Source organism: Dipodomys merriami, unplaced genomic scaffold, assembly GCF_024711535.1.
Source record: "Dipodomys merriami isolate MVZ:Mamm:240054 unplaced genomic scaffold, mDipMer1.0.p SCAF_125, whole genome shotgun sequence".
NCBI lineage: Eukaryota > Metazoa > Chordata > Mammalia > Rodentia > Heteromyidae > Dipodomys > Dipodomys merriami.
The window spans coordinates 3,045,406-3,057,440 of NW_027202549.1; the positions used below are offsets into that span (position 1 = coordinate 3,045,406).

At 42.6% G+C, this 12,035-nt stretch overlaps 1 protein-coding gene across 4 annotated transcripts in view; it reads right to left on the reverse strand.

The window, feature by feature from the left end:
• Positions 1–12,035, reverse strand: part of LOC138824064 (transcriptional regulator QRICH1) — a 32,955-nt gene that overhangs the window by 18,876 nt on the left and 2,044 nt on the right. For all 4 annotated transcript variants that reach the window (XM_070017732.1, XM_070017734.1, XM_070017733.1 and 1 more), the window contains one exon: positions 1,794–2,123. In XM_070017732.1, coding sequence (XP_069873833.1) covers positions 1,794–2,102 — 309 coding nt within the window. In that variant the 5' untranslated portion in view covers positions 2,103–2,123. The remainder of the gene's footprint in view (positions 1–1,793; positions 2,124–12,035) is intronic.

Below are 12,035 nucleotides of genomic sequence, written 5' to 3' on the forward strand. Positions count from 1 at the left end.
ACCCAAAGTGGCACTGTGGCAGGTGGTAGAGTGCTCGCCTTGAGCTGAAGAGCTGAGGGACAGTACCCAGGCCCAGAGTTCAAGCCCTACAACCAACCAAAATAAAACAGAATGTCATAGATTTTTCTGACCAGGCTGGCATCAAACTCCAATCTTCAAATTCCAGTCTCCTGTTAGGATTTTAGACATGAGCCACCAGTGTTCAGCAACAATCCTTTTATCTATTTTTTTTTTTTTTGGTCAGTTGTGAGGCCTGAACTTGACCTTCAGCTCTTCAGTTCTTCAGTTCAAGGCTAGCGCTCTACCACTTGAGCACCACACTTCTGGCTTTTTTCTGCTTATGTGGTGCTGAGGAACAAACCCAGGGCCTCATGCATGCAAGGCAAGTGCTCTACCACTGAGCTACCTTCCCAGACTCGAGTCCTTTTATTTTAAAACAAATTCTACACATTATCTTCATTAATGAGACAAAATTAGCTTTGTTATGGTCTCTGTTCAGACTGGCAGGCAGAAGGGAAGCCTCAGTCACATATACAAACCCAATCCAAGACAGACCTCTATTTTCTATAATGTTCAGTTATCTGAAGAAAATATCAAGACTCTATGATCTTTTCAGTTCAGTGGCTAAAAATAGTATCCACACTAACTATGACATCATCGGTTTTCAAGGAAGTTTCAGAGCTAAGCACAAAAATCCTGAGTTCAAACCTCAGTACCACCCCACCAAATCCAAGCTTCCTCATGTTGAAAACAATCCCTAGCGACTGGGAATGTGGCTTAGTGGTAGGGTGTCTGCCTGGCATACACTAAGACCTGGGTTCCATTCCTCAATAAAAAAGAAAGCTAGTAGTGATTCTCAAATGGTAGAGTGCTCATCTGAGCAAAAGCAGCTCAGGGACAGTGCCCAGGCCCTGAGTTCAAGCTCCAGGAATGGCAAAAGAAAGAAAGAAACTAATCCCTAGCATCTGCATAGAGTATAGATATAACATGCCTCCCTAACCAAAACCCTGACAGCAAATAAAATGCATTAAACAGCCAGGGGGTACTGTGGCTCATGCCTGTCATCCTAGCTACTCATGAGGCTGAGATCTGAGGATTGAGGTTCAAAGCCAGCCTGGGCAGGAAAGGTCATGAGACACTTATCTCCAATAAACCACCAGGAAACCGGAAGTGGGGCTGTGGCTCAAGTGGTAGAGCCCTAGCCTTAAGCTCAAAAGCTGAGGGAAGCCGGGCGCTGGTGGCTCACGCCTGTAATCCTAGCTACTCAGGAGACTGAGATCTGAGGATCGCGGTTCAAAGCCAGCCCGGGCAGGAGAGACCGTGAGACTCCTATCTCCAATAAATCACCAGAAAACCGGAAGTGGCGCTGTAGCTCAAGTGGTAGAGCGCTCGCCTTGAGCTGAAGAGCTGAGGGACAGCGCCCAGGCCCAGAGTTCAAGCCCCACGACCGACAAAAAAAAAAAAAAAAAAAAAAGCTGAGGGACTGGGGCTGGGAAGGTGGCTCAGGGGTAGAGTGCTTGCCTTGCATGCCTGAGGCCCTGGGTTTGATTCCTCAGCACCACATAAGCAAAAAGAAAAAAGCTGGAAGTGGCGTTGTGGCAAGTGGTAGAGGGCTAGCCTTGAGCTGAAGAGCTGAGGGACAGCGCCCAGGCCCAGAGTTCAGGCCCCATGACCGGACCCAAAAAAAAAAAAAAAAAGAGCTGAGGGACAGTGCCCAGGCCAAGTTCAAGCCCCACAACCGACCAAAACAAACAAACAAGCAAACAGGCTACACCTAAACATTCTGCTCTTACCTGAACCTGCTGTGGCTGCTGAACCTGGATCTGCTGTTCTTGCTGGGTTTGTGGCTGAACACTGGTGGTGACTGGACATGCAAGTTCAAGCAGTGACCCAGCCACTTCAGTGCTGTCTGTGTAAATGCAGTTCCCTCCCTGTTGGTACACCATGGTGGTGGTAGCCGTCTGCTGGAACTCCTGAAGAGCTTCAGGACCCTTAGAGGCCAGTGAGTCCAGAAATTCCTTCATCCTGTGTTGTGGAACAGACCGAGCCTTCACTCGGATATACTCTTCAAAAGAGATGGTGTTCTCCAGAGAATTATTCATATTGCAGAGTCCTTAGGGTTCCTAGAAATAAAATAGATGGTAGTCAAAATTATGCTACTGTTTTTCACATGCTAAAAGTGCAAAGAAGCAACCCCCCTGGCATCACTATTGGGTATTCAGGGTAGCTGAACAGATCTGGAATCCAAAATAGTTCTATTATGGCACTTTTTTTTTAACCAGTTGATAAGTATTTGAAAACTGTTTTCATGAACACTTCTTAAACCAAACTATATCACATTGAAACCAAAAAACAAAAGCATGCTTCACAGTACTAGATAAACACGCTGAAACACACTCCCCATCTAGCGTTTAGACCAATCACATCTCTGCAGAGCCAAGCACAGGACAGTAAATGTCACATGCAAAACTGCTCTCTGATCATCACAGAGAGGACTACAAAGCAAGGAGGAGCAGGCCAGGAGCAAAGATTCCGACTGGGTTTTCTAAACTGTCAACTACGGCTTATATTGTAAAGACAAGTATGCTACAGAGCTATGGCAAGATCCCTCCAAGAAACAGATTTGTTTTTTCTCTTTCATCAGAAACACCAAAAATTTTCAGAGTTTGGTGATACACATCTGTAATCCTAGAAGTCAGAAGGCTGAGGCATGAGGATCAAGTTTGAGGCTAGTCTGACCTCAAAAACGAAACAAAAGTCAGGCATAGTAATGCACACTGGTGACTCACACCTAGCTATTCAGGAGGTTGAGGTCTGAGGATTGCAGAACGAAGCCAGCAAAGGCAGGAAAGCCTAGAAGATTCTTGTCTCCAAAAAAGCCAAGTGGATATATGGCTCAAGGGGTAGAATGCTAGCCTTGGGCAGAAAATCTCAGAGACAGTGCCCAGGCCATGAGTTCAAACTGAAGGAAGGAGACACACACACACACACGCACGCACGCACACACGCTCGCAGAAAATCTCAGAGACAGTGCCAGGCCATGAGTTCAAACTGAAGGAAGGGGACACACACACACACACACACACACACACACACACACACACACACACACACACACACACACACACACACACACACACACACACACACACACACACACACACACACACACACACACACACACACACACACACACACACACGAGCCAGGTGCTGGTGGCTCATGCCTGTAACACAAAAGTCCTTGTAAGTCTCTTTTCTCCAATGAACCACTCAAAAACTGGAAGTAGCAGGCTGGGAAGGTGGCTCAGTGGTAGAGTACTTGCCTTGCATGCTTGAGGCCTTGGGTTCGATTCCTCAGCACCACATAAGCAGAAAGAGCCAGAAGTGGCGCTATGGCTCAAGTGGTAGGAGCCATGACCAGCCCAAGAAAAAAAAAAAAACAACTGGAAGTAGCATTGTGGCTCAAGTGGTAAAGCACAAGCCTTGAGCACAAAGAGGTTTAGGGACAGTGCCAAGGCTCTGTGTTCAATCAACCAAAAAAAAAAAAAAAAAGAGAGAGAGAGAGAGAGAGAGAAAGGAAGAAAAAAAGAAGGAAGGAAGGAAGGAAGGAAGGAAGGAAGGAAGGAAGAAGGAAGGAAGGAAAGAAGGAATATTTTCATTTTGCCATATAATGGGGCTCATCCTTTTTTTTTTTTTTATTTCTTTGGGTCTGGTCGTGGGGCCTGAACTCTGGGCTTGGGCACTGTCCCTCAGCTCTTCAGCTCAAGGCTAGTGCTCTACCACTTGAGCCACAGCACCACTTCCAGCTTTTTTCTTTTTGCTTATGTGGTGCTGAGGAATCGAACCCAGGGCCTCAGGCATGCTCTACCACTGAGCCACCTTCCCAGCTCATCCTTTTGTACCTTGACTTACTAGCACACTGGAAAAACACGCCTGGGTTCAAACCTCAACTTGATCTTAACTGTGTTAAGACAAGTCAGTTAACTTAACTGAGTTAATATAAGTACCAATGTATAAGACACTTAGAAAAATACTTGAGTCCAAATGAAAAGAAAAAAAAAAAAAACGGGCTGAAAAGGTGGCTCAGTGGTAGAGCGCTTGCCTTGCATGTCTGAGGCCCTGGGTTCGATTCCTCAGCACCACATAAGCAAAAAGAAAAAAGATGGAAATGGCACTGTGGCTCAAGTGGTAGAGCGCTAGTCTTGAGCTGAAGAGCTGAGCGACAGCGCCCAGGACCAGAGTTCAGACACCACGACCGTACCCAAAAAAAAGAAAAGAAAAAAAAACAGCTCTACATTATGTATTAACTAATTTTATTAAAACAATTGATGGAAAAGTGGAAGTGTGGCTCAAGTGGTAGATTGCCCACTGTGAGTGAAAAAAACCTCAGTGCACTAGGCCCTGAGTTCAAGTCCCAGTATCAGCACACAATGCCTTAAGTAACTAAGTCACTACTAAGATGCAGAAGTCAATTGCAGGTGCACCTGTAATCCCAGCACCCAAGCTGAGGCAGGAGGAATCACAAGACTGAGGCTAGCCTGGGCAAGATTATCTCAAAAACCAACCTTGGGCTGGGAAGGTGGCTCAGTGGTAGAGTGCTTACCTTGCATGCATGAGGCTCTGGGTTCGATTCCTCAGCACCACATACGCAGAAAAAGCTGGAAGTGGTGCTGTGGCTCAAGTGGTAGAGTGCTAGCATTGAGCTGAAGAGCTCAGGAACAGCGCCTCAGGCCCCATGACCAGCAAAAACAAAACAAAACAAACCAACTAACCAACCAACCAAAGATAGTAACTTTTAATTATCTAGGGATGACTCTGCAACCTATGGATACTGAGGAACTATTAACAATATCTGTACTATTCTCCTTTGCCCAGTACCACTGCCAGAATAAAAGTAGGAACAGATCAGAGAATAACACAGACCAAGTGAAGCTTTTTTTTTTTTTTTTTTTTTTTTGGTCGGTCGTGGGGCTTGAACTCTGGGCCTGAGCGCTGTCCCTCAGCTCTTCAGCTCAAGGCGAGCGCTCTACCACTTGAGCTACAACGCCACTTCCGGTTTTCTGGTGGTTTATTGGAGATAGGAGTCTCACGGTCTCTCCTGCCCGGGCTGGCTTTGAACCGAGATCCTCATATCTCAGCCTCCTGAGTAGCTAGGATTACAGGCGTGAGCCACCAGCGCCTGGCGCCAAGTGAAGCTTCTTGATCCAAGTATTTCAGTCTATCTCCAATGTCAGGAAAAGTAATTATTTTTCTCTGAGCCACACAGTTAGAAATAGAAATACTAGTCTCCTTTTCACAGTCCAGATGCTCTGTAGCATGTTAGAGATTTCAGGTATATAAATAATCATTTCTTTTCATCCACTTGGTAGACCATGTGCTAATCCTTAGTTCACATACAGCATGTGCTTCTTACATATCTGTTGCATTTAGAATTCAGTGTCAAACAGGAAGAACTATGATTCCATTTTCCTGTAATACCTAAAACTTACAATAATAAATGGTACCATCTAATTGTATATGCTGTGGAAAAAATGTGTGGAAAAGATGTGTACTACTCTTCTCTTTTAAATGGTTAGCACATTATCTTGGGAGAGGAAAAACCTAAACAACCATGTGACATGAAACCAAATTTTTTAAATGCAGTCATTACGCATTACCTAATTGACATTGGTACTATTTTTATGGCATACTAAAGTATAGTACATAAACTCAGATGCTTTTTAAAACTAGATCTGAATTTATGCAGCTACTTAAAGACAATATTAAGAAAAAATTTAAAGAATATGTGTCAAAAATAAAAGGATATATTTGTCAGGCACTGGTAGCTCATGCTATAATCCTAGGTACTCATAAGCTGAGATCTGAGATTCCAGATCTGAAGTCAACCCAGGCAGACATATCTAAGAGACTCTTATCTCCAATTAACCAGCACAAAGCCAGAAGTGGAGCCATGATTCAAGTGGTAGAGAGTTAGCTATAGATGAAAAAAAAGCACAAAGCCTGAATTCAAAGCCCCTGTACCAACCAACCCCCCCACACATGCATGCACATGCACACACACACACATAGAATAGAACCATCAATAATCTTTTATAACAATGTATCTAATATAGTGAATGTCTTCTTAAAGAAGAATACAAGGTCAGGTATGATGACTCATGCTTATAATCCTAGCTACTCAGGAGCCAGAGATCCATTTAATGAGCCAAAGTTTTTTACTTTTGACTCAATATTTCAAAGCTTTCCTTGGTTAACAGGATAAAGACTAGAAATTTCTTTCCTTTTTTTCTTCCTCCCTCACCCCCTTCTTTCCCTTCTTGGTGCCAGTACTGGGGTTTGAACTCAGGGCTTAGGCACTGTCCCTCAGCTTTTTCACTCAAGATTGGCCCTCTACCATTTGAACCACATAGCCCTACTTCTGTCCAGCTTTTTGCTGGTTAATTAGAGATAAGGATCTCATGAACTTTCCTACCCAGGCTGGCTTCAATCCATACCTTCAGATCTTAGCCTCCTAAATAGCCAGGATTATAGGCACAAGTCATCTGCATCTGGCTGAAATTTCTTTCTTTTCTTTGTCCTTTGTGGGGCTTGAACTCTGGGCTTGGGCGCTGTCCCTGCACTCTTCAGCTCAAGGCAAATGCTCTATCACTTGAGCCATAGTGCCACTTCCAGTTTCCGGGTGGTTATTTGGAGATAAGTCTTAGGGACTTTCCTGCCTGGTCTGGCTTTGAACCATGATCCTTAGATCTCAGCCTCCTGAGTAGCTAGGATTACAGTTGGGAGCCACTGGTGCCCTGCCGGGAAATTTCTTTTTTTTTTTTTGTCGGTTGTGGGGCTTGAACTCTGGGCCTGGGCACTGTCCCTCAGCTCTTCAGCTCAAGGCGAGCGCTCTACCACTTGAGCTACAGCGCCACTTCCGGTTTTCTGGTGAGATAGGAGTCTCATGGTCTTTCTTGCCCTGGCTGGCTTTGAACCGCGATCCTCAGATCTCAGCCTCCTGAGTAGCTAGGATTACAGGCGTGAGCCACCAGCGCCTGGCTCCAGGAAATTTCTTAAGAAGGCAATTCCCCATCTGGGCTCTGGTGGCTTATGCCTGCAATCCTAGTAAGATGGTAGAGATCTGAAGATCAGGTTTGAAGCCTGCTAGGACAGAAAAGTTCTTGAGAATGTATCTCCAAATAGCCAGGGGAAAAAAAAAAGCCTATGAGTAAAAAATCCAAGTAAGAGCAGCAGGCCCTGGGTTCAAGGCCTAGGACCAGCACATACAAAAATGAAGGCATCTCTTATAATAAAGACCTATGGCTGTAATCCCAGCTACTTGGGAGATGGAAATAAGGTAGATCTTAGAGGAGAGTCCAAGAATTTTGCTATGCTCATGCTTGTAATTCTGGCTATTCAAGAAGCTAGCTAAGATCTGAGGATCACAGTTCAAAGCCAGCCCAACAATGAACCAATAAAGGCCAGAAATATAAATATAGGAGCTGGTGCGCTGCCATGTGAGCCACCGCTCCACTTCCATCTTTTTTGGTGCTTAATTGGAGATAAGAGTCACAGACTTTTCTGCTCAGGCTGGCTTCAAACCATGATGCTTGGATCTCAGCCTCTTTAATAGCTAGGATTACAGGCTTGAGCCATAGCACCTGTCCCCCGCACTCCAAACACACTTTTTAAAAGTCCTCTCTACCATAAGATCAGATCATTTATCAATAATTTTTAGGCCTTAACATATGCCCTACAGTTTAGCATATACTGTACAGCTGAACTCCATCTTCAAACACTCCATATGCTTTTTTTTTTTTTGAGGTAAGGCCTCATTGTGATGCTCAAACTGGCTAGAACTCACTACACAGCCCAGAAGGTTCTTATTTTCATTCACTCCTGATTCAGCCTCCCTAATTGCTGGCATTATAACAATGTACCAATATGCCCAGCTTTCAGTGTACCTTAGAAAAGAGTTACTGAAACTGTTTGCTATAAATTTAAATGCCATTGCTATCATACACCAAATTACTATAAATAAGGACTGCTTGAAAGCTCTTCCAGTGTGACTCTAATGATTCTTCTATCATCACATCTTTTAAAAAGCATGTTAACATGCCTATTAGACTTTTTGGAGAGATTTCTCACTTCAATTCCACACACAAAGTTTGAGATTTGAAAAAAAAAAAAAGTTAATGACACAGAAACACATTCTACATAATAAAAGAAGGGGGGGCAACAACACCAACACAATTTTATTATATGACTCTGAACTGTTTATGTATTAGGAAGGAAAAAATGGTAACAAATGTATCAAAGCTAACATTAATTAGCAAAGTTAAAACCACAGAGGATTGGGGTTTTTTTCCCTGTTTAATATTGTCCTATATTTTCCACAGTTGTATTAACCCAAATTGTAACTAAAACATCATCTTTTTTTTTCTACAGGTTTATTTTGCAATAACAGAAGACATACAACAAATCCTTGTTGATCTTAGATTTTTCCCCACAAAATCTGAAATAGTTTTAAGACAAACAAAACCATTAAGCACCAAAAACTTACATAATAATGAAATTGTTAATTTCTTCATGATGCTGCTCAGAAGACACTAAGGCTCATCTTTGGTAATTGATAAGGGGGAGAGAAGAAACTTTATGACATTGATTTCCAAAACCTCCAAAGGGACAAAAAGATTTTTAAAAACTTGGCAAGGTGTAGTAAACAAATTAAGCTACTTTTAGAAAATATAAAGGGGGGAGGGGATAACTGGGTACTTCCAATTTCTGGGAGTCAGACAGAATAGTGGTTGGGGGGGAAAACACTAGCGTTCATAGAGGGTAGGCATCTGTAAATAAGTATTTTCTCCTAAAAATTGAGTAAGGCTACTTTTTGCAGTACAATAAAGACAAATCACTAACCTATCAGCAGCTTCTGAGGACTTTTTCCTATTCCCAAACTGATCACCGGTGTGTGTCCTGTATTTGGTTTTATATTAGAGCTTTTATTACTGGCATAATGCCTGACAAAGCAATCCATCTAAGCTATAATTTTATCACTAGAACAAGATGGTAACATGGAAAATCATTCTAAAACAATAATTATTTCCAAAGATGTTTGCCAAATCCTTTCTTTCTTTTTTTTTTTCATTGAGATCATTCTAAAGGAAAATGATCTAAGTACTCATCAGAATCACTTTCTTGGGTCACTTATCTCTGATACCTCTTTTCCAGACTCCCTTTACAGCCCTGCTAAACAGGTTGTAGATTTGTAATGGACTAAGAGAAGGCAGCCCAAGCTGCTTCAGAGTCCTTCTTTGGGCCTCAGGCACAGGATTTGCATCTATTTAGCAATGGTCCCTCATAGCTTACTAAATCTGGTTTGAAAAATACATTTTCAAATTTATAAAAAACAAACAACAGGGCTGGGAATGTGGGTTAGTGGTAGAGTGCTTGCCTAGCATTTGTGAAGCCCTGGGTTCGATTCCTCGGTACCACATAAACAGAAAAAGTCAGTAAACAGAAAAAGTCAGTAAACAGAAAAAGTCAGGAGTGGCATTATGGCACAAGTGGTAGAGAGCTAGCCTTGAGCAAAAAGCTCAGGGACAGTGCCTAGGCCCTGAGTTCAAACTCAGTGGAAAAGCAGTATTTAGCTCAATGGAAGAACACTTGTTGAGTAATAAACAAATTATGATAGTCTCATGTAACAATATGACATAGAAGTGGGAATTGACTATAGTTGCACACAAATTTCAAAAACATGCTATAAGGAATAAAGCATGATTCTACTTATATAAAACACAAAAATAAAAACTGTACCTCTAAAGACACAAAGGCTGTACATATAAACAGAGAGAGATGGGATTATCATACAACTCCCACCTGTAATCCTAGCTGCTCAGGAAGCTAAGATCCAAAGGATCTCGGTTTAAAACCAGGGGAAGAAAAGTCCAAGAGACTCTATCTCCAAAATAACCAGCAAAAAGCAAAGCTGGAGGCATGGCTCAAGTGGTGAGAGTACCAAAAGCAAGTGAAGACAAGCAAGCATGATGCTCGAAAGTCAAATCCCAGCAATGGCAAAAAAAAAGTTGCATTTGCCTCTAGAGACTGACATGCTATGACCAGAAAAGGACTCATAAAAGACTCATGGCATAGGTTTGTTATTCCATTTCTTAAAGAAGTAGTTAGACTGAGTTTCTTCTAAATTTTTCATTAAATTGTACACAGATCATTGCTGCAAATATAATGTACATAAATATTAGGGGCTGGGAATGTGGCTTAGTGGTAGAGTGCTTGCCTAGCATGTGTGAAGCCCTGGGTTCAATTCCTCAGTACCACATACACAGAAAAAGCTGGAAGTGGCACTGTGGCTCAAGAGGTAGAATGCTAGCCTTGAGCAAATTAAGCTCAGGAACAGTGCCTACGACCTGAATTCAAGCCCCAGCACTGGCCAAAAAAGAAAAAAAGAAAAGCCCTGTTTTGCCCTGGCCTAAACAGTGAGACCAAAGGAACATTTGATCAAACATTTCAGCAAAGGAAAAAAAAAAAAGATCCTTTTCTCACGGAGTCACTTGGGCTTAACAAGGGAAATCACAATCCCGGGCTGGGTAGTAACTCAGGGGTAGAGCACATGCTGAGCATGCACACTAGGCCTTAGGTTTAGTCCTCAACACCAGAAAATAAACACACACACACAGAGAAATCACAGCCCACCATTATGGAGGAAAAAACAACAACCCAACAAACAAAGGAAAACATTTGTGTGAACCCTAAAGGAAAGGACTGAAAAGTATCTGGAACATAATGCATGGCAACAAAGTAAAAGAGAAGAACAGGTGTTTATGTAACACCTCATTCTGAAGCCAAAGGTTGAAATGAAAAGACCCTCACAGATAAAGGGTAGCCATTTAACAGCAGACAAGCAAGCAGGGCACAAACCACAACTGACTAAATGAAGAGAAAGCATGCAAGTTTAAAGGAAGACATCCCTGGTTATTAAACTCCCAGAAAGGAGGACTATCTCACTCTGACTGTGGTTATCTTTCTAGAGACATTCAAATTTACAAGTCAGTTACTATTTGATCTTTTGTTTCAAATAGCAGCATAAGCTTGTAAGGAGATATGGAACTGTATTCGTTCTTGGCAAAGTATACACATTCATCATAAAGGACAAGAAGATAGCTAAAAGGTAAATCTTGGTGAGCTTATGAAAATGCAATTGACAAAAGCCAATTTAAGCTGGGCACTGCTGGTGACGGGGCACACTTGCAATCCTAGCTAATTGGGAGGCTGACATCTGAGGATCAAGGTTCAAAACTAGCCCAGGGTGAAAAATCCAATGAGCCCACCAAAAAGTTAGAACTGGAGCTGTGGATCAAATGGTAGAGCACCAGCCTTGATCGAAAAAGGTCAGGGAAAGTGCTCAGACCCTGAGTCCAAGCCCTGTACTACCACAAAATTAAATTAAAATTAAATAAAAATTAAAAGATCTCAATCAAAACAAGTAGGACTAACAGCACAAATATGTCCTAGAAAAACCTAAATGCTTTTTGGGAGAACCAGTTAGGTCCTTAGTTGATGCTCTGCTACACAGAAATCTGCTTATTACATTGACCGTACTCTATAGAAAACACTGTCCAAGCAATAAACTTTGGCTGGACTCAAAAATGCAGTCTCAGCCAGGCGCTGGTGGCTCACGCCTGTAATCCTAGCTACTCAGGAGGAGGATCGCGGTTCAAAGCCTGGCGGGAAAGTTCGTGAGACTCTTATCTCCAATAACCTCCCCTCTATAAAACCCGAAGTGGTGCTGTAGCTCAAGCGGTAGAGCGCTCACCTTGAGCTGAAGAGCACAGAGACAGCGCCCAAGCCCAGAGTTCAAGACCCACAACCGACCAAAAAAAAAAAAAATGCAGTCTCTCACATCTTCAGTTTTCCAACAAGCTAACCTAACATTTTCTGGCAGACTACATCCAGAATGACTGACAGGATTTGTAATGTTTCAATATTACCAGGAAAAAAAAAACTGCACACATACTTCCAGCATATGAACGATATTGA